The 22,599-nt window shown below is 43.2% G+C and overlaps 1 protein-coding gene across 3 annotated transcripts in view; it reads left to right on the top strand.

Moving 5' to 3' along the window:
- Window positions 1-22,599, top strand: part of hydin (HYDIN axonemal central pair apparatus protein) — a 1,146,554-nt gene that overhangs the window by 205,537 nt on the left and 918,418 nt on the right. For all 3 annotated transcript variants that reach the window (XM_059992477.1, XM_059992476.1, XM_059992474.1), the window contains exon 8: window positions 14,685-14,886. In XM_059992477.1, coding sequence (XP_059848460.1) covers window positions 14,685-14,886 — 202 coding nt within the window. The remainder of the gene's footprint in view (window positions 1-14,684; window positions 14,887-22,599) is intronic.

Raw genomic sequence — 22,599 nt, 5'->3', positions numbered from 1 at the left:
GTTCCACACAAAAATCTTGTCATTTACAACTTAAAATTGGCAAATAGTGTTGTTTCAATCTGTGAAGTGAGTGTTCTTAGGATAAACCATTTAAATAATCGTGCTTTGGGATGTACAGTTGAGTCTTGAGTTTTAAGATTTGTAGTTGCATGGCTTTACTGATTAAAGGAGTATTTTGAGTTTCCAGTTTTGTCTTATCTCCTGCCTTCCAGTCTAATTAGTAAGATATAAGGGAGCAAACACAACACAAGACAACTAGAATTGTTGAATTACTGGATTTTTTTTCCTACTAATGCTCCACCACACTTTTATTAGTTTTAGTAAACATGATAACCTCACAGTAGATCAATATATTTTTCAGCAAGTCTAATGCATGGAAGGGGAGCACAGAAACTGGGACCTTGGTGTACGGAAAGCAATTGTGGAGACTTGAGCCTCAGGACATAGTACTTGTCATTGAAAAATTCAGCAAAGGTGGAGACAACAAATGCATAAAAGTTTCCTGCTAGAATAACCTCGATATCCATTGGCAATCAGCCCTTTTTCCGATGATTAAACTTTCCCTATAGCAAGTGGAAATTTCAGTCAATATTTCATTATGCGTCAGTACTTCAGAGAATGTTCTTTGCTAAAGTTCGGGTGGAAAAGTTTCCTCAAGAATTCAAAGTGCCTTTATTATCACAATAAATAGGCCTGAGATAAGTCTTTCCACAGACAACCACGAAACAAAGAAGCACCATGGAACCTGTTCAAAGAAAACATCAAACAATCAATCATAACATAACAGAACAAATCACTCTAATGGCAACAAAGAAGCATATTGAACATCAAACCGTAGAGTCCTTGAAACATTCTAAGAATATTCACTTAAGTTTAGCTGAGTTCAGTTTAGCGCTGTGCTGTTTGTTGACTGCAGGCTGTAGAACCAGTCCGTCCCGATCAAGATCAAGCAGAATAATGAGAAAAAGGTGTAACCAGAAACCAGAAACACATATATTGTGAACTGCTTAGTCCTCTAAAGATGAGTCAAATCTTCTCCATGACTCCAGTCCACAAACTGCCTTGCCCAAGACTTAAGACTCCTGCACCTTCCTGTGGCAGAGGTGAGCAGACAGATAGCGCTGAACACCCACTTGACTTCTGCTCTTGTCCTCGTTGGCTTTATCGGTGAGTTGTCGAAAATTGAAGCCGATCATGGGTTGATGCTCTGACATTGGGCCATACTCTCTGTTCTTAAACTCGTTCTCAACCCTGCCAAATTCCTTCAGAGAGAGCAAAATTGTCAGATTGCTCAGTTGGCCCAAAAACCCATTAGCAATAGGTAAATTAAAAGGCTCCAATCACTCACAGACTGGTTGTAGTCATGTATTTAAAAGAAGGAGAAGGAGAAGAAGTAGTTTTGTGATCTGTATGCTGGACATTGCCATTAGCCATGTTGGTCACTGGTGCCATCCTTCTACTATGGTCTTCAGAAACAGCTTTAACGGAAGATTCCCTTGCCTTTCTGAGCTATATACTATAGGGAGAAAGCCTACTAATGTTATGAAGCCTAAAGGAAATGATTTACACAAAATAAAATCTAAAAATGCTAGGAAGAATCAGGAGGTCAAGTAACTGTGGATGGTAAGTGGATGATAAATTGATGGAGAAGATCCTGAGAGGCAGGATTTATGAACATTTGGAGGGGCATATGATTAGGAATAGTCAGCTTGGCTTTGTCCAGGGCAGGTTGTGCCTTATGAGCCTGATTGAACTTTTTGAGGATGTGACTAAACACATTGATGAAGATAGAGCAGTTGGTGTAGTATATATGGATTTCAACAAGGCATTTGATAAGGTACCCCACGCAAGGCTTATTGAGAAAGTAAGGAGACATGGGATCCAAGGGGACATTGGTTTGTGGATCCAGAACTGGCTTGCCCACAGAAGGCAAAGTGTGTTTGCAGATGGGTAATATTCTGCATGGAGGTTGGTGACCAGTGGTATGCTTTAGGAATCTGTTCTGGGACCCCTCCTCTTCGTGATTTTTATAAATGACCTGGATGAAGAAGTAGAGGGATGGGTTAGTAAATATGCTGATGACACAAAGGTTGAAAGTGTTGTGGATAGTGTGGAGGGCTTTCAGAGATTATAGCGGGACATCAATAGGATGCAGATGGCAGATGGAGTTCAACACAGATAAGTGTGAGATGGTTCATTTTGGTAGGTCAAATATGATGGCAGAATATAGTATTAATGGTAAGACTCTTGGCAGTGTGGAGGATCAGAGGGATCTTGGGATCTGAGTCCATAGGATGTTCAAAGCTGCTGTGCAGGTTGATTGTGTGCCTTCATCAATTATGGGATTGAGTTTAGGAGCCGAGAGGTAATGTTGCAGCTCTATAGGACCCTGGTCAGACCCCACTTGGAGTACTGTGCTCAGTTCCAGTCACCTCACTACAGGAAGGATGTGAAAACCATAGAAAGGGTGCAGAGGAGATTTACAAGGATGTTGCCTGGATTGGGGAGAATGCCTCATGAGAATAGGTTGAGTGAACTCGGCCTTTTCTCTTTGGAGTGACAGAGGATGAGAGGTGACCTGATGGAGGTGTATAAGATGATGAGAGGCATTGATCGTGTGGATAGTCAGAGGCTTTTCCACCGTGCTGAAATGGCTAACAGGAGAGGGCACAGTTTTAAGGTGCTTGGAAGTAGGTACAAAGGAGATGTCAGAGAGTGGTGAGTGCGTGGAATGGGCTGCCAGTGATGGTGGTGGAGGTGGATATGATAGAGTCTTTTAAGAGACTTCTGGATAGGTACATGAGCTTAGGAAAACAGAGGGCTATGGGTAACTCTAGGTAATTTCTAAAGTACACGTTCGGCACAGCATCGTGCGCTGAAGGGCCTGTACTGTGCTGTAGGCTTTCTGTGTTTCAATGTTTTTATGTAACAGTGCTGCTGAGGGAATTGAAATGCAGAAAAATAACTGCAGGTGCAGGAATTTTGAAACAATAACAAATGCTAAAAGGTTAAGCAGTGTTTTTGGTGCCTGTGCTTTGAATAGAGCAAAATTCCCTTCAGTACTGCACTTCTTATCAATTTCTGTAGACTTTAGTTCCTTGAAGTGATAATAGAAAACATCATAATCTTGATGAATTTTTGCTAAAAACAGAAATCTGCTAGACTGTGAGTAGCCAATGAGTCCTTTTTATATGATCACCAAGTTGTTACCTGTTGCTTAGCATGTTCTATTGTGCATGGTTAATAGTGGATTTTAAATTAGGTAAGCTTTGCACATAAATCACTGCTGAACATTAATTAATTGCCTTCTCTGCTTTCTTCCAGCAAATATCCTCTGCCTGTATGCCATTAGCCTCATTAGCATGACTTGATTTACTGTTTCTATGCGTATTCCTGTCAGTGCTACCTTGCAGGACTAACAAAAGCATTTCAAACAGCTTGAACAAACTAGTTTCGTATCCTCTTGATGCTTTAAAGCCATACCGGAAAAACTGAGTCAGCTGTTGATAAGTGCCTGGGTAGTGCTCACTGTATCCACTTGACATTTAAAAGGTTAAGCATTATAAATTTTTGTGTAAATCAGAAAAAAACTGCACTTACTAAAATCTAATATAAAAACAGAAAATCTAGAAACATTCAGCAGGTCAGGCAGTATATGTGGATAGGAAAACAGAGTTAACATTCCTGGTTTGTGACTCTTTATCAAAACTGGCACAGAGAAAACAAATTAGTTTCAAACACAGAGTAATTGGAGGGGTGTGTAGACTAAGGATGCAGTAGGATAGTGACCAAATGGGTTAAATACCTTTATGTCATGTGTTACTGCTAGCAGGTCAGTGGGACATAACCCGCAGGCCAGACTATGCTAGCGGAAAGAGATGAATGACTGACAGAAATGATTAATTCTGATACAGTAAGAATGAACAAAATTATCTAAAGCTTCACATTCATCAGTGAGTCCAGAAGGATGCTGATCTATGAGGCAAAAATGAGGTTATGTTCTTCGATTTGCGTTAGGTCTAATGGTTACATTGCAGGGGCCACACACAGATAGGTCAGAGATGGTAAGTTAATGGAGCAGTGTAATAGTAAGCCTAGTAAAGCAACAGTATGTTCAGGTCTACTGCTGCAGAGTGAAATGAAATTAGGTGCTTTTAATTTGCAACAATGCACACAAAATAGGCAGGAAGACAGAGGGGGTGGCGTGGCTCTGTTGGAAAAAAAATTCAATGAAATAATTAGAAAAAAGTGACTTAGGGTCAGAAGGTGTAAAATTGTCATGGACAGATGCCCAAACAGTAGTAAGGTTGTGATCTACAAGTTAGAATGGGTAACAGGAAATGCATGGCAAAAAGGCAATATTATAATGGTTACAGGGACTCCAATATGAGGTAGGAAAATTAGGTTGGTGTGGGATTTGAAGAGGGGGAATTTCTAGAATGTCTACAAGATGGCTTTTCAGAGCAGCTCATGGTTAAGTCCACTCGGGCATGAGCTATTTTGGATGGGGTGTTGTGCAATGAACCAGAATTGATTAGGGAGCTTAAGGTAAAAGAACACTGAGAGGAAGGTGATCATAAAATGATAGGATTCACCCTGAAATTTGAGAAGGAGAAACTAAAATCAGATGCATCAGTGTTACAGTGGGGTAAAGGGAATTACAGAGGTACGGGAGAGGAGGTAACCAGAATTGATTGAAAAAGAGCACTGGCAGGGATGACGGCAGAGCAGCAATGGCTGGAATTTCTGGAAGCAATTCAGAAGGCACAGGCTATATACGTCCCAAAGAGGAAGAAGTATGCTAGAGACAAGATGACACAACCAGGGCTAACAAGGGAAGTCAAAGTTGATATAAGAGCCAAAGAGAGGGCATATAATAGAGCAAATGTTAATGGGAGGTCAGGGGATTGGGAAGCTTTTAAATACAAACAGAAGGCAACTAAAAATGTCATTAAGGTAAAGATGGAATATGAAAGTAAGCTAGCCAATAGTATTAAAGAAGATACCAGAAGATTTTTTAGATACATAAAGTGTAAAAGAGAGGTGAGTGTGGATTTCAGACTGCTGGTAAACAATGCTGGAAAGGTAGTAATGGGCACAAGGAAACGGCAAATGAACTGAGTCAGTATTTTGCATCAGTCTTCACTGTGGAAGACACTAACAGTATAGTGAAAGTTCCAGGTGTTGAGTCATGAAGTGTGTGAAGTTACCATTGCTAGAGAGAAGGTTCTTAGGAAATTGAAAAGTGTGACAGTGGATAAGTCACCTGGACCAGATGGTGTACACCACAGGGTTCTGAAAGCAGCGGCTGAAGAGATTGTGGAGGCATTAGTAATGATCTTTCAAGAATCACTTGATTCTGGAATGATTCCAGGAGAGTGGAAAATTGCAAATGTCACTCCACTCTTCAAGAAGGGAGAGAGGCAGAAGAAAGGAAATTTTAGGTCGGTTAGTCTGACCTCGGTAGTCAGGAAGATGTTGGAGTCAGTTGTTCAGGAAATGGTTTTTGGGTACTTGGAAGCACATGATAAAATAAGCTGCAGTCAGCATGGTTTCCTCAAGGGAAAATCTTGTCTGACAGATCTTCTGGAATTCTTTGAAGAAGTAACAAGCAGGATAGACAAAGGAGAATCGGTTGATGTTTTGTACCTGTATTTCCAGAAGGCCTTTGACAAGGTGCCACACATGGGGTTGCTTAACAAGTTATGAGCCCATAGTATTACAGGAAATAGTATTACAAGCAGTGACTGATTGGTAGGAGGCAAAGAGTGGGAATAAAGGGAGACTTTTCTGGTTGGTTGCCGGTGGCTAGTGGTGTTCCACAGGGGTCTGTGTTGGCACTGATTCTTTTTATGTTATATGTTAATGATTTGGATGATGGAATTGATGGTTTTGTTGCAACGTTTGCAGACGATGTAAAGATAGGTGGAGGCCAGGTAGTTTTAAAGAAATAGAGAGGCTACAGGAGGGCTTAGGCAGATTAGGAGAATGGGCAACAGTGGCAGATGGAATGCAGTGGTGGGAAGTGCCTGGTCATGCATTTTGGTAGAAGAAATTAAAGTGTTGACGGTTTCCTAAATGGAGAGAAAATACAAAAATCTGAGACTCAAAGGGACTTGGGAGTCCATGTGCAGGATCCCCTAAAGGTTAATTTGCAGGTTGAGTCTGTGCTGAGGAAGGCAATGTGATGTTAGCATTCATTTCAAGAGGACTAGAATATAAAGACAAGGATGTCAGTGAATACAGGAGGAATGGCTCTGTGCCTAGTCAGAAAAATGAGGGGTGACCTCATTGAAACTTACTGATTAGTGAAAGGTCTTGATAGAGTGGATGTGGAGAGGCTGTTTCCTATGGTGAGAGTGTCTAAAACCAGAGGATTCAGCCTCAGAATAGAGAGGCGTCCTTTTAGAATGGAGATGAGGAGGAATTTCTGTAGCTAGTGAGTGGTGAATATGTGGAATTGTTGCCACAGACACCTGTGGAGGTCAAGTTTTTAATGCATATTTCAGGCAGAGGTTGATAGATTATTGATTGGTCAGGTGACTTGATCGAGGTGTACAAAATGATAAGAGGCATTAATTGAGTGGATAACCAGAGACTTTTCCCCAACATGGAAATGGTTAATATAAGGGTGCATAACATTAAAGTGATTGGAGAAACTATGGGGGGGCGGGAGATCAGTGCCGAGTTCTTCACACACAGAATGGTGGGAGCCTGGAATTCACTACCAGGAGTAGTGGTGATTGCAGATACAGAATGTGCATTTAAGAAATTGTTAGATAGTTACATGGATAATAGAAAAACATAGGTTTTGTAGGAAGGAAGGGTGAGATTGATCTTATCAAATTTGGGAAATAGAATCAAACTCAGGAATATCAAATCAAACCCGGGAACATAGGATCAAACTTATCATTGAATAAACTTCGGGAACAGAATTAAGCTCAGATCCATGGAATCAAGCTTGGATGCATGGAATCAAACACGGAAACAGAGAATCAAATTCAGGCATATAGAATAAAATTTGGGAGCAGACGATCAAACTTGGGAAGATAGAGTCAAACTGAAAGACATTGCATCAAACTCGGGAACAGAATCAAACTTGGGAATATAGAGTCAAACTCAGGAATATTGAATTAAACTCAGGAACATAAAATCAAACAGAGAGACAGAATCAAACTGAGAAACAGAATCAAACAGAGAGACAGAATCAAACTGAGAGACAGAATCTCCAGAGGTGGTGGTGTGTGAGACAATGATGGTGATGGTGTGTGAGACAGTGGCCTGGTGTTTCTTAGTGTGGTCCTGTTTGAGGGGTAAGTAAGAGGAGGTGTCTGAGAGTTGGCGCTGGGCCTCAACAAGGTAGGAGTCAGTTTGCCAGACGACTCCCTTATTTGTGGGTTTGATGGTGATGGTGCGGGGAAATGGAGAACAGAGTGTTTGGAAGGAGTGAGGTTGAAATCCGGGTGCATGACATCCTGGTACGAGAGGGAAAGCAACCAGAAGTCATGATACATGTTGGGACCAACGACATAGGCAGGAAGAGGGATGAGGTCCTGAAGTGTGAGTTTTGGGAACCAGGCAGAAGGCTGAAGAACAGGACCTCGAGGGTGGCGTTCTCAGGATTGCTGCCAGTACTACGTGATAGTGATGGTAAGAATTGGAGGAGATGGCAGTTGAATGCGTGGCTGAGGAGTTGGTGCAAGGGGCAGGGTTTTAGATTTTTGGACCATTGGGATCTCTTCTGGAGAAGGTGGGACCTGTACAGATTGGATGGGTTGCACCTGAACTCGAGGGGGAGCAATATCCATGCTGGTAGGTTTGCTAGCATGGTTCGGGAGGGTTTAAACTAATTTGCAAGGGGGATGGGACCCAGAGCGATAGCGCAGTGAAAGAAGTGCATGGAGTAAAGCCAGATCTAACATATAGAGAGGGTTTGAAGAAAGAGAAGCAGAATAAAGGGTGTAAAGGTAGTAAGGTAGAAGGGCTAAAGTGCATGTACTTCAATGCAAGAAGCATCAGGAACAAAGGTGATGAACTGAGAGCTTGGATACATACATGGAATTATGATGTAGTGGCCATTACGGAGACTTGGCTGGAACCAGGGCAGGAATGGATTCGCAATATTCCTGGATTTCAGTGCTTTAAAAGGGATTGAGAAGGGGGAAAAGGGGAGGAGGAGTGGCATTACTGGTCAGGGATACTATTACAACTACAGAAAGAGTGGGTAATGTAGCAGGATCCTCTTTTGAGTCAGTATGGGTGCAAGTCAGGAACAGGAAGGGAGCAGTTATTTACTGGGGGTATTCTATAGACCCCCTTGTAGCAGCAGAAATACTGAGGAGCAGATTGGGAGGCAGATTTTGGAAAGGTCCAAAAATAACAGGGTTGTTATCATGGGTGACTTTAACTTCCCTAATATTGATTTGCACTTGATTAGTTCCAATGATTTAGATGGGGCAGAGTTTGTTAAGTGTGTCCAGGATGGATTCCTGTCACAGTATGTTGACAGGCTGACTAGGGGGAATGCCATACTAGATCTAGTATTAGGTAATGAAACGGGTCAGGTCACAGATCTGTCAGTGGGTGAGCATCTGGGGGACAGTGATCACTGCTCCCTGACCTTTAGCATTATCATGGAAAAGGATAGAATCAGAGAGGACAGGAAAATTTTTAATTGGGGAAGGGCAAATTATGAGGCTATAAGGCTAGAACTTGCGGGTGTGAACTAGGATGATGTTTTTGCAGGGAAATGTACTATGAACATATGGTTGATGTTGAAGGATCTCTTGCAGAATGTTAGGGATAAATTTGTCCCGGTGAAGAAGATAAAGAATGGTAGGGTGAAGGATCCATGGGTGACAAGTGAAGTGGAAAATCTAGTCAGGTGGAAGAAAGCAGCATACATGAAGTTTAGGAAGCAAGGATCAGATGGGTCTATTGAGGAATATAGGGTAGCAAGAAAGGAGCTTAAGAAGGGGCTGAGAAGAGCAAGAAGAGGACATGAGAAGGCCTTGGCAAGTAGGGTAAAGGAAAACCTTAAGGCATTCTTCAATTATGTGAAGAACAAAAGGATGACAGGAGTAAAGGTAGGACCGATTGGAGATAAAAGTGGGAAGATGTGCCTGGAGGCTGTGGAAGTGAGTGAGGTCCTCAATGAGTACTTCTCTTCGGTATTCACCACTGAGAGGGAACTTGATGATGGTGAAGACAATATGAGTGCGGTTGATGTTCTGGAGCATGTTGATATTAAGGGAGAGGAGGTGTTGGAGTTGTTAAAATACATTAGGATAGATAAGTCCTTGGGGCCTGATGGAATATTCCCCAGGCTGCTCCACGAGGCAAGGGAAGAGATTGCTGAACCTCTGGTTAGGATCTTTATGTCCTCGTTGTCCACGGGAATGGTACGGGAGGATTGGAGGGAGGTGAATGTTGTCCCCTTGTTCAAAAAAGGTAGTAGGGATAGTCCAGGTAATTATAGACCAGTGAGCCTTACGTCTGTGATGGGAAAGCTGTTGGAAAAGATTCTTAGAGATAGGATCTATGGGCATTTAGAGAATCATGGTCTGATCAGGGACAGTCAGCATGGCTTTGTGAAAGGCAGATCGTGCCTAACAATCCTGATAGAGTTCTTTGAGGAGGTGACCAGGCATATAGATGAGGATAGTGCTGTGGATGTGATCTACATGGAATTTGGTAAGGCATTTGACAAGGTTCCACACGGTATGCTTATTCAGAAAGTCAGAAGGCATGGAACCCAGGGAAGTTTGGCCAGGTGGATTCAGAATTGGCTTGCCTGCAGAAAGCAGAGGGTTGTGATGGAGGCAGTAAATTCAGATTGGAAGGTTGTGACTAGTGGTGTCCCACAAGGATCTGTTCTGGAACCTCTGCTTTTTGTGATTTTTATTAACGATGTGGATGTGGGGGTAGAAGGGTGGGTTGGCAAGTTTGCAGACGGCACAAAGGTTGGTGGTGTTGTAGATAGTGTAGAGGATTGTCGAAGATTGCAGAGAGTCATCGATAGGATGCAAAAGTTGGCTGAGAAGCGGCAGATGGAGTTGAACCCAGAGAAGTGTGAGGTGGTACACTTTGGAAGGACAAACTCCAAGGCAGAGTACAAAGTAAATGGCAGGATACTTGGTAGCGTGGAGGAGCAGAGGGATCTGGGGGCACATGTCCATAGATCCCTGAAAGTTGCCTCACAGGTAGATAGGGTATTTAAGAAAGCTTATGGAGTGTTAGCTTTCATAAGTCGAGGGATAGAGTTTAAGAGACGCAATGTAATGATGCAGCTCTATAAAACTCTAGTTAGGCCACACTTGGATTACTGTGTCCAGTTCTGGTCGCCTCAGTATAGGAAGGATGTGCAAGCATTGGAAAGGGTACAGAGGAGATTTACCAGGATGCTGCCTGGTTTATGGATTATGGATTATGGATTATGATCAGAGATTAAGGGAGCTAGGGCTTTACTTTCTGGAGAGAAGGAGGATGAGAGGAGACATGATAGAGGTGTACAGGATATTAAGAGGAATAGACTGAGTGGACAGCCAGTGCCTCTTCCCCAGGGCACCACTGTTCAGTACAAGAGGACATGGCTTTAAGGAAAGGGGAGGGAAGTTCAAGGGGGATATTAGAGGAAGGTTTTTCACTCAAAGGTTGGTTGGTGTGTGGAATGCACTGCCTGAGTCAGTGGTGGAGGTAGATACACTAGTGAAGTTTAAGAGACTACTGGACAGGTATATGGAGGAATTTAGGGTGGGAGGTTATATGTGAGGCAGAGTTTGAGGGTCAGCACAACATTGTGGGCTGAAGGGCCTGTAATGTGCTGTACTATTCTATGTTCTGTGAAATAGGAGAGAGGAGTGTTAAAATCTAGATGGTTAATGTCCCGTTAGCAGTTGGCAATGAAAAAGTCCAGAGCAGGCAGAAGACCAGGGCGGGATGAGGAGGAGGGTTGAAGATGGGAGAAGAGGTCATTGTTGTGGGTTGGGGAGCCCTTGCCAAAGAAGTAGGCTTGGAGATGGAGACTGAAAGAAGAGCTCAGTGTCATGGTGGGTGCAGTAATAACTGAAGTGTGGGCGCAGGGGAACAAAGTTGAGGTCCTTACTGAGGACAGAGTATTCTGTCTCAGAGAGGGGAAGGGTGGAGGGAATGGTGAAAATTTGGCATGGATGTGAGCTGGTATCAGGGCAGGGGAAGGGGGTTGGTAGTGTCTGAGGAGAGGCGAGGTTTGTAGTGTTCAGGAATGGTGGGGTGAGAGGAAGATGGAGTCTCTGAGGACCCAAGAGCTGGTAGTGGGACCTGAGAGAGACAGGCTTGTGGAGTGGTGGTAGGGAAGGGGAGATGGGGGCTCTAGCTGCAGCGCATGAAGACCCAGCTTGAGTCAGAGTTAGAGGTTGTGCAGTCGGCACTTTGGTGATATCCGAGGTTGTTGGAACCTGCATTGATGGCGGCAGTCAGCATTTGTTGTGTGTTGCTTGGATTTCTAGCATCTGCAGGTTTTCTCTTGTTTGTGTTGCCAATGCAAACTGACGGGGTCTGCAAGTGAGGATATTGAGGATCTAGTTGCACAAAGTGGTGTTGAGACTTAGGTCTTGAAGCTTATTGATTAGTTTTGATATATCGAATGCTGAGCTGTAGTCAATGAAGAGCATCCTGATATATGTATCTTCACTGTCTAGATATTCCAGTGTTAAGTGAAGAGTGACATCTGCTGTTGACCTGTTATGTTGGTAGGCAAATTGGAGTGCTTTGGGGGTGTTTTGGGATCTCTGGTGCTGCAGGGGACATGTCAATGATAACTGGGCAGAGATTTCTTCAGACAATCCTCTCTGTGTATTGAGAAGCCCTTGAGTCCTACTAACATATCTGGCATGTCCAGAGTGAGCCATGTCTCCGTGAAACACAGAACGTCACATTTCTTCATTTCCTTCTGATACAACAATATTGCTCTTAGGCAACTGTACACTTGCTAATGAGATGCTGGGTAAAGGAAGTTCCATTCCTGGCATTTCAGTTAGGCTTTGAGTACTTCCCTCCTTCCTCTCTTTCAGCTATGGTGATATACCTTCAAATGATTGTGAAATTGCCAGTTTGTTATGACTGTTCAAAAATACATTACATGAAGAGAAATTATGTGCTACAGGTTGCAGTGAGGGTAGTTCAGGAGTATATTTCAAAGTTTTATAAGCTGCCTGCAGCACGTTGCTGGGTTTCACCAGTGCCATCTTCCTATGTCATTGGAATAACACTACATGAAAGCAGCCACGTGGATTTAACAGAGTGAACCCTGCTCTGAGGATCGTCCGAGGTGATGGAAACCAAGCTATTTTGCATGGATCTACATCTAGATGACAATAGATAAGAATGCTGAGATGGACTGTACCATGCATTCACTCCATTCTCACTGAGAGATTTGGATGCTGAGTATTTACACTTCTGCTTCTGGTGTGCAAGGTGTCCTACTCACCATCACATACCATCTCTCTGAGCTCTCCCTCTATCCTCTCTTCTTTCAACTCTCGCCTCTACACACCTATCCCACCTTATTCAGGTGCACCACTCGTATCTTCCAACACCACTGCTAGAAGCCTTTGGCATGAACATCTCTCAGGTATCAATCTCATCAGTCCCATTGCCCCTTTTCTTATTTCCCTGTAGTCTACAATTATTCTTTTAAATGCACTTCAATATCCCTTTCTTATTAATCCTTTCTGCGGGATACATTACAGTGGCCAATAATGTGAATGAATGGAAGCAAGTTCTCAGGGAGAACATGCAAACTCCATTTTTCATATCCGGAACCAGACTTGGTTCACTGAAGTTCTGAGATACAGTGCCCTTTCCACCATTTGCTAATTTTCCTTGATTTGACTTTGCTTACTGTTACATTAAAGACCATTCAGCTATCTGTCTTTGAAATTTATAAAGACATGACTGGAAAGCCAGAGGCAGAGACAGATGGAAATTACATCAGTGCAGTGTTAAGCAATATTTTGGGCAGAGTTCATGCCTTTCATTCATGCTGTACAACCATTTCAGCAAAACAATTTCTTGTACCTTGGCATTTTTGAAGTGCATTCAGCTTATCTGGATGATGTCAGCAGTGATGCAAAATCCAGTGGTTTGTCTTCGGAACATAGAACACTAGCTTAGTGCAGGTCCTTCATCCCACCATGTTGTGTGGACCTTTTAACCTACTGTAAAGTCAATCCAGCATTCCCTTCTACGTAGCCGTCCATTTCTCAATCATCCACGTGCTAATCTAGGAGTCCCTTAAATGCCCATAATGTATCTGTTTACATTATGCACTATCCTTGGCAAGCAATTCCACGCATTTACGACTGTGTAAAAAGCTTACATATGACATCCCACCCATTAATTTTCAGCCACAATGATTCAGATATCTAGTGTATGTGTTTATTCACTGGAGAATCAGCTGTTATTAATGCTGAAGGCTTCATAGCAGAGTTATTTAAAGGATCAGATACATTTCCCCTGCACTCAGATAAAGTGTTGCAATCTTGGGTAATCAGCGAAGAGGATATTTTATTACTGTGGTCTTCCGGTTAAGAAGTCGAGGATCCAATTACAGAGGGAGGTACAGAGGCCCAGGTTCTGCAACTTCTCAATCAGGATTGTGGGAATGATGATATTAAATGCTGAGCTGTAGTCGATGAGCAGCATCCTGATGTAGGTGTTTGTATTGTCCAGGTGGTCTAAAGCTGTGTGAAGAGCCATGGAAATTGTTTGTACATCTGCCGTTGACCTGTAGTGGTGATAGGCAAATTGCAATGGGTCCAGGTCCTTGCTGAGGCAGGAGTTCAGTCTAGTCATAACCAACCTCTCAAAGCATTTAATCACTGTCAATGTGAGTGCTATCGAGCGATAGTTGTTAAGGCAGTCCACATTATTCTTCTTTGGCACTGGTATAATGGTTGCCTTTTTAAAGCAAGTGGGAACTTCTGCCCGTAGCAGTGAGAGGTTGTAAATGCACCAGAGAACCAGCACAAATGTACTTCCAAAATGTTATCCTATTCTCTTTATTACTTTCTTGGGTCCTCAGCTCCCAGTGGAGCAGAGGTCATGGATGATATCCTGTCTACATCATCCTCTGAAGTAGATAGTATGGTTGGAGTTCATCAATGCTTCTACAATCCATTGCATCCATTACACAGGGGATTGTCCTTTACAGTTTCACCAGTACCCTATTGGCCAGTCTTACCCATTTCCACCTCTCACAATGGGGACATAAGGTTGGATTCTTTAAATTACTGTCATAAAATAAATTGGATTTTGCATCTTGCATGATGAAGAAAATGCAAAGGTACTTTACAGATAATGAAGTGTAATCACAAACAATCTGCTGGAGGATCTCTGATGCAGGTCCTGGTGTAAGGTTTTGATTTGAAATATCAAAGTTCCTTACTCCGCTGCAGATGCTCCTCAACCCACTCAGTTTCTCCAACAGATTGTGTGTTGCTGAAACTTCAAGAATCTGAGGTCTCTAGTGTCTCCAATGAGGTGTAGTTTGTGTTTTCAATTTAAAAAATCCAATTACTGCACCAGGAAGTTCCTGAGCAGCATGTCCTATCTTGTTAACGCAAAACACAGTGAAATAAAGTGAAAGTGTGTCTGTGTTTTTTAAAAAAAAAATCACTTTAAATTTTCATTATGTTCCATTTCAGGAGAGGACATCTTTGTCAATTTATATGGAGCTGCAGAGGATGTAAATGTAAGACTAGACAAAAGCTCAGTAATGATCGAGAAGACCTACATAACATTGGCCAACCAGAGAGTGGTATCCATTTGCAACAGAAGCAACATAATAGTACACTTCCAGTGGAAAGCTTTTGCAACCCCAGAGGAGGAGCAGCAGCAGAAACTTAGGTAAATCAAATACTTCAAAAGGAAAAGATGCTGAAAAGCTGAAATAAAAATAGAAAATGAATAAGATATATATCACATCAAGTAGTGACAGAAACAGCATTTTTATCAATAATATTTGAAATGCAAAGGGTTGAAAATGCAATGACGAGAGAATGTGGGATGAATTGCAGATTAAATAAAAAGAGAGTGCTATTACTATTAAGTGAAGTTTGAAATAATGTTGCTGTTGTACATCACTGATCCATTTTAAAGAGTTTAATCTCTTATCCTGGCCTGGCCTTCTGTCTCTGCTGATACTACCATTGCTGGAGATGTGAAAACTGCGCACAACTGGGGTGTACCATGCCTTGTTTTGAATGGTGAAGCATACTTGGATGGTCAAAAACATAGAAAATCTGCAGCACAATACATGCCCTTCGGCCCACAAAGTTGTGCTGAATATGTCATTACCTTAGAAATTACTAGGCTTACCAATATCCCTCTATCTTACTAAGCTCCACGTACCTATCTAAAAGCCTCTTAAAAGACCCTATCGTATCCGCCATCACCACCGTTGCCGGCAGCCCATTCCACACACTCACCACTCTGAGTAAAAAACTTACCCCTGACATCTCCTCTGTACCTTCTCCCCAGCACCTTAAACCTGTGTCCTCTTGTGGCAACCATTTCAGCACTGGGAAAAAGCCTCAGACTATCCTCATGATCAATGCCTCTCATCATCTTATACACCTCTATCAGGTCACCTCTCATCCTCCTTCGCTCCAAGGAGAAAAGGCCAAGTTCACTCAACCTATTCTCATAAGGCATGCTCCACAATCCAGGCAACATCCTTGTAAATCTCCTCTGCACCCTTTCTATGGCTTCCACATCCTTCCTGTAGTGAAGCACAGCACTCCAAGTGGGGTCTGACCAGGGTCCTATATAGCTCCAACATTACCTCTCGCTTTCTAAATTCAATTCCACAATTGATGAAGGCCAATACACTGTACGCCTTCTTAACCACAGAGTCAACCTGCGCAGCTGCTGCTCTGGGTCACCGCTGAAGCACAGAGCAAAGTAAATGTCTACTTTGGTAATCTGGTTAGGGTGTGTGGAGGCTTTTCCTAAACAATGACCCATAAAAACAGTATTATGACTGTTGCACCTTGGGTTGTTTTATAAACATAAGAGATTACTGCTGTTGGAAGTTTTAGAATGCTTCAACATTCTTCCTTGTGCCCATCCACTTTTATTCAGTGTATTCAACTGCCCTTTCTCAGTTGTGTTCATAATGATCATTGGCCTGTAAACAAATAATTACTTACCTGAGTGCTTATAGTATGTAAGCAAATCCGTATCTTGCCATGTCTAAGATCGGGGTCAAATATGATAAAATTTTATTTCTCATGAAGGTACTCTGCAAGGCGAAACATCTCATTTTCTCCCACAATCTCCCCTTAGAGATTTTATTGAATTCCTCGGCGGTGTTTGCTCAATATGCATTTAGCATTGTTTGCTTTGATATTTTGCTCCCTCAGCTTTACCCTATATCTTGCAATATTGCTATGGTATTCAGCCATTCCAATGTTTTCTTTCACATAAACTCACCATTCCAATGAAACCGTCATCAAAACAGTCTTTTGCTATCTTAAGAAAGAACACCTGAACTGTGATGATGCATTATAGCTGGGGGTATGATTAAGGTCAGATGAATAACATTCATTAAATAGTTAAATCTGCTTGTTTTATCTGCTTTCCAAATCCGTTTTTCTTCTCCAAATCTAAGAGTATTAGAGAAGTACCCATGCTGCCCAAATGAGGCAAGCACAAGGAGTTTAGGAACAAGGTCACTTTAAGTAGATCTAAAAGGGCCAACAAAATCAAATTACTGCGATCATTGAGATGTAGTTAAAAGCATGTAGCAAATAAGAAGATTGAGGGGTTGACTGAAAAATTAAATCCTGAGCAACACACACAAAATGCTGGAGGAGCTGTGCAGGACAAGCAGCATCTATGGACATGAATAAATACAGGCAGTCTCCACGTTCCAAATGAGTTCTGTTCCTGAGTCCGTCTTTAAGTCGGATTTGCGCTCGGGAGCTGTCTGTCACTGGATTGAACTTGGAAACCTCCATTCTCGAGCCTGGCGCTGATCTCACTGCACCACCAGCTGACCAGAAAAGGTGGTGGTGGGGGTGGGGGGGGCTCAGGGTGAATCTTGCTAAGAAAAATTTAAGCCAAATACAAAGTTACACACTCAACACAGTGTCAACAACAACGACTTAAAATGATGGAAGGTTTCGCGATCCAATGTAAAATGGCTGACGGCGTTCTCCTTCCTCTGTTCGTAAGCACGAGTTGTTTAATAGAAACATAGAAAATAGATGCTGGTGTAGGCCATTCAGCCCTTCGAGCCTGCACCATCATTCAGTATGATCATGACTGATCATCCAACTCAAAACCCTGTACCTGCATTCTCTCCATACCCCTTTAGCCACAAGGGCCATATCTAACTTCCTCTTAAATATAGCCAATGAACCGGCCTCAACTGTTTCCTGTGGCAGAGAATTCCACAGATTCACCACTCTCTGTGTGAAGAAGTTTTTCCTCATCTTGGTCCTAAAAGGCTTCCCCTTTATCCTTAAACTGTGACCCCTCATTCTGGACTTCCCCAACATCGGAAACAATCTTCCTGCATCTAGCCTGTCTAATCCCTTTAGAATTTTATACGTTTCAATAAGATCCCCCCTTCAATCTTCTAAATTCCAGCTAGTATAAGCCTAGTCGATCCAGTCTTTCTTCATATGGAAGTCCTGCCATCCTAGGAATCAATCTGGTGAACCTTCTTTGTACTCCCTCTATGGCAAGAATGTCTTTCCTCAGATTAGAGAACCAAAACTGCACACAATACTCTAGGTGTGGTCTCACCAAGGCCTTGTACAACTGCAATAGAACCCCCCTGCTCCTGTACTCGAATCCTTTTGCTATGAATGCCAACATACCATTTGACTTTTTCACCGCCTGCTGTACCTGCACGCTCACTTTCAATGACTGGTGTATAATGACACCCAGGTTTCATTGCATCTCCCCTTTTCCTAATCGGCCACCGTTCAGATAATCTGTTTTCCTGTTCTTGCAATCAAAGTGGATAACCTCACATTTATCCACATTAAATTGCATCTGCCATGAATTTGCCCACTCACCTAACCTATCCAAGTCACCCTGCATCTTCTTAGCATCCTCCTCACAGCTAACACTGCTGCCCAGCTTCGTGTCATCTGCAAACTTGGAGATGCTGCATTTAATTCCCTCGTCTAAATCATTAATATATATTGTAAACAACTGGGGTCCCAGCACTGAGCCTTGCGGTACCCCACTAGTCACTGCCTGCCATTCTGAAAAGGTCCCGTTTACTCCCACTCTTTGCTTCCTGTCTGCCAACCAATTCTGTATCCACGTCAATACCATACCCACAATACCGTGTGCTTTAAGTTTGCACGCTAATCTCCTATGCGGGACCTTGTCAAAAGCCTTTTGAAAATCCAAATATACCACATCCACTGGCTCTCCCCTATCCACTCTACTAGTTACATCTTCAAAAAATTCTATAAGATTCGTCAGACATGATTTTCCTTTCACAAATCCATGCTGACTTTGTCCGATGATTTCACCGCTTTCCAAATGTTATCACATCTTTGATCAGTGACTCTAGCATTTTCCCCACCACCGATGTCAGGCTAACTGGTCTATAATTCCCTGGGTTTCTCTCTCCCTCCTTTTTTGAAAAGTGGAGTTACATTAGCCACCTTCCAATCCTCAGGAACTAATCCAGAATCTAAGGAGTTTTGAAAAATTATCACTAATGCATCCACAATTTCTTGGGCTACTTCCTTAAGCACTCTAGGATGCAGATCATCCGGCCCTGGGGATCTATCTGCCTTTAATCCCTTCAATTTACCTAACACCACTTCCCTACTAACATGTATTTCCCTCAGTTCCTCCATCTCACTAGACCCTCGGTCTCTTACTATTTCCGGAAGATTATTTATGTCGTCCTTAGTGACGACAGAACCAAAGTAGTTATTCAATTGGTCTGCCATGTCTTTGTTCCCTATGATCAATTCACCTGTTTCTGACCGTAAGGGACCTACATTTGTCTTAACCAATCTTTTTCTTTTCACATATCTATAAAAGCTTTTACAGTCAGTTTTTATGTTCCCTGCTAGCTTTCTCTCATAATCTTTTTTCCCTTTCCTAATTAAGCCCGATGTCCTCCTCTACTGGACTCTGAATTTCTCCCAGTCCTCAAGAGTGCTGCTTTTTCTGGCTAATTTGTATGTTTCTTCTTTGGACTTGATACTATCCATAATTTCCCTTGTCATCCATGGGTGTACTACCTTCCCTGGTTTATTCTTTTGCCAAACTGGGATGAACAATTGTTGTAGTTCATCCATGCGATCTTTAAATGCTTGCCATTGCATATCCACCGTCAACCCTTTAAGTATCATTTGCCAGTCTAATTCACGTCTCATATCTTCTTGTTTCTGAATTAACTATGTCACTCTCCATCTTAATGAGGAATTCCACCATATTATGGTCACTCTTACCCAAGGGGCCTCGCACGACAAGATTGCTAACTAACCCTTCCTCATTGCTCAATACCCAGTCGAGAATGGCCTGCTCTCTAGTTGGTTCCTCGACATGTTGGTTCAGAAAACCACCCTACATACATTCCAAGAAATCCTCTTCCTCAGCACCCTTACTAATTTGGTTCACCCGATCTATGTTTAGATTGAAGTCACCCATTATAACTACAGTTCCTTTATTGTACGCATTTCTAATTTCTTGTTTAATGCCATCCCCAACCTCACTACTACTGTTAGGTGGCCTGTACACAACTCCCACCAGCGTTTTCTGCCCCTTAGTGTTGTGCAGCTCTATCCATATCAATTCCACATCCTCCAGGCTAACGTCCTTCCTATTGCATTAATCTCCTCTCTAACCAGCAATGCTACCCCACCTCCTTTTCTTTCCTGTCTATCTCTCCTGAATATTGAATATCCCTGGATGTTGAGCTCCCATCCTTGGTCACCCTGGAGCCATGTCTCTGTGATCCCAACTATATCATATTCATTAATAACTATCTGCACATTCAATTCATCCACCTTGTTACGAATGCTCCTCGCATTGACACATAAAGCCTTCAGGCTTGTTTTTACAACACTCTTAGCCCTTATACAATTATGTTGAAAAGTGGTCCTTTTTGCTTTTTGCCCTTCTGCCTGCCACTTTTACTTTTCACCTTGCTGCTTTTCGCTTCTATGCTCATTTTACACCCCTCTGTCTCTCTGCACTTGTTCCCATCCCCCTGCCACATTAGTTTAAAGCCTCCTGAACAGCAGTAGCAAATGCTCCCCCTAGGACATTGTTTCCAGTCCAGTCCAGGTGCAGACCATCCTGTTTGTACAAGTCCCACCTCCCCCAGAACTGGTTCCAATGCCCCAGAAATTTGAATCCCTCCCCCTTGCACCATTTTTCAAGCCACGATTAACTGAATATCTGATTATCAGGATATCTGAAATATCCTCCTATTTCTATTCTGACTAGCACGTGGCACTGGTAGTAATCCAGAGATTATTACCTTAGTGGTCCTACTTTTTAGTTTATCTCCTAACTCCCTAAATTCATCTTGTAGGACCTCATCCCATTTTTTACCTATATCGTTGGTACCTATGTGCACCACGACCACTGGCTGTTCACCCTCCCACTCCAGAATGTCCTGCAGCCGCTCAGAGACATCCTTGACCCTTGCACCAAGGAGGCAACATACCATCCTGGAGTTTCGTTTGCGGCCGCAGAAATGCCTATCTATTCCCCTTACAATCGAATCCCCTATCACTATAGGTCTCCCACTCCTTTTCCTTCCCTCCTGTGCCACAGAGCCACCCATGGTGCAATGAACTCGGCTGCTGCTGCCTTCCCCTGATGAGACATCTCCCCCAACAGTATCCAAAACAGTATGTCTGTTTAGGAGGGAGATGACCTCAGGGGACTCCTGCACTACTTGCCTACTGCTATGCTGTCTCGTGGCCACCCCTTCCCTTTTTGTCTGTGTAGCCTTTACCTGTGGTGTGGCCAACTCACTGAACGTGCTATTCATAACTTTCTCAGCATCGCGGATGCTCCAGTATGAATCCAATCGCAGCTCCGGTCGCTCAATGCGGTCTGCCAGAAGCTGCAGTTGGACCCACTTCCTGCACACATAGTCATCAGGGAGACTGGAACTATCCCTGATTTCCCACATGCTGCAGGATGAACAAACCACGGGGCTGATCTCAGCTGACATGACCTACCCAATATGTTGCCTCAACTTTTGAAATGTTCTCCTTACCCGGAACTTACTCAGCCTTACCTCACTTGGAGTGAAGCTCGTCCTCTGCCTCTGCTCGCCGAAGCCTCTCGAGACAAAGCCTTCCTACTCTGTCCCCCTCCGTCACCCGCTCCGTCTACTGTTCTCTTTAAATACTCTGGTTGCCTCACAGTCTGACTTACACACGCTTGCGCAGTTGTGCCCCCGTTAAACTGCCGAAGAAAAGTTTGTAAGTCGGACATTTGTAACTCAGGGACCACCTGTAGTTGACACTTCAGGATAAGACCTTTCTTCAGGACTGAGAAGGAAAGGGGAAGATGCCTGCATTAAAAGGGAATGGGGTTAGCTGGAAGGTGATAGGTGAAGCCAGGTAGGTGGGAAAGGTCAACAGCTCAAGGAGAAGTATCAGATAGGAGAAAGGGAAGGGAGAGTCGGCCCAAAGGGAATAGGCAGGTCAGAAGAGGTAAAAGGTTAGAGTGGGGAATGGGGTGGGGTGTTGTTTGAAATTTGTTTACTGGAAAGAGAAATCGATATTCATGCCATCAGGTTGAAGGCTTCAGAGTTGTTGGGAACAGATGCGGCAGAGGCAAAGAAACTGAGAAAAGGGAATAACATTTTTACAAGGCAGAGTGTGGGAAGAGGTATAGAGAAGATAATCGTGGGAATCTGGTTTGTAAAAGATGTCAGTTGACAGTTTGTCAGAGAGATGGAGGAAAGGGAGGGAGGTGTCAGAGATGGATCAAGTGAATTTAAGTGCAGAGTGGAAGTTAGAGGCAAAGTTGATAAAATTGATGAGCTCAGCATGGATGCAAGAGGCAGCACCTATGCAATCATCAATGTAGTGGATGAAGAGTTGGGGCATATTACTGGGGAAGGCCATGAACATGGACTGTTCTACATAGCGAAGAGGCGGACAGAGCTGGGGCCCACTCGGGTGCCCATGACTACCCCTTGAGTCTGGAGAAAGTGGGAGGAGCAGAAGGAAGTATTGTTCAGGGTGAGAGGACTTGTTCTTCCAGGTGGAGGAGGGGGATTGGTTGGTTCTTTTGCCAAGAAAGGAGCGTAGAGCTTTGAGGCCCTCTTGATGGGGACCAAAGTGTATAGGATCTTAATATCCATGGTGAAGATGAGGCAGTCAGGACCAGGAAATTGAAAGTTACTGAGGAGATCGAGGGCATAAGGAGTGTTGAGGATGTAGGTGGGAAGGGACTGAACCAAGAGGGATCGAATGAATTTGAGATTTGAGAACAGGAGTTCAGTGGGGCAGGAGCAAGCAGAGATGATAGGCCTACCCAGACAGTCCAATTTGTGGATCTTCAGTAGGAAGTAGAAGTGAGCAGTGCAGGGTAAGGGAATTATGAGTT

Source organism: Hypanus sabinus, chromosome 17 (genome assembly GCF_030144855.1).
Source record: "Hypanus sabinus isolate sHypSab1 chromosome 17, sHypSab1.hap1, whole genome shotgun sequence".
NCBI lineage: Eukaryota > Metazoa > Chordata > Chondrichthyes > Myliobatiformes > Dasyatidae > Hypanus > Hypanus sabinus.
This window is presented reverse-complemented; position numbering and strand designations above follow the sequence as displayed.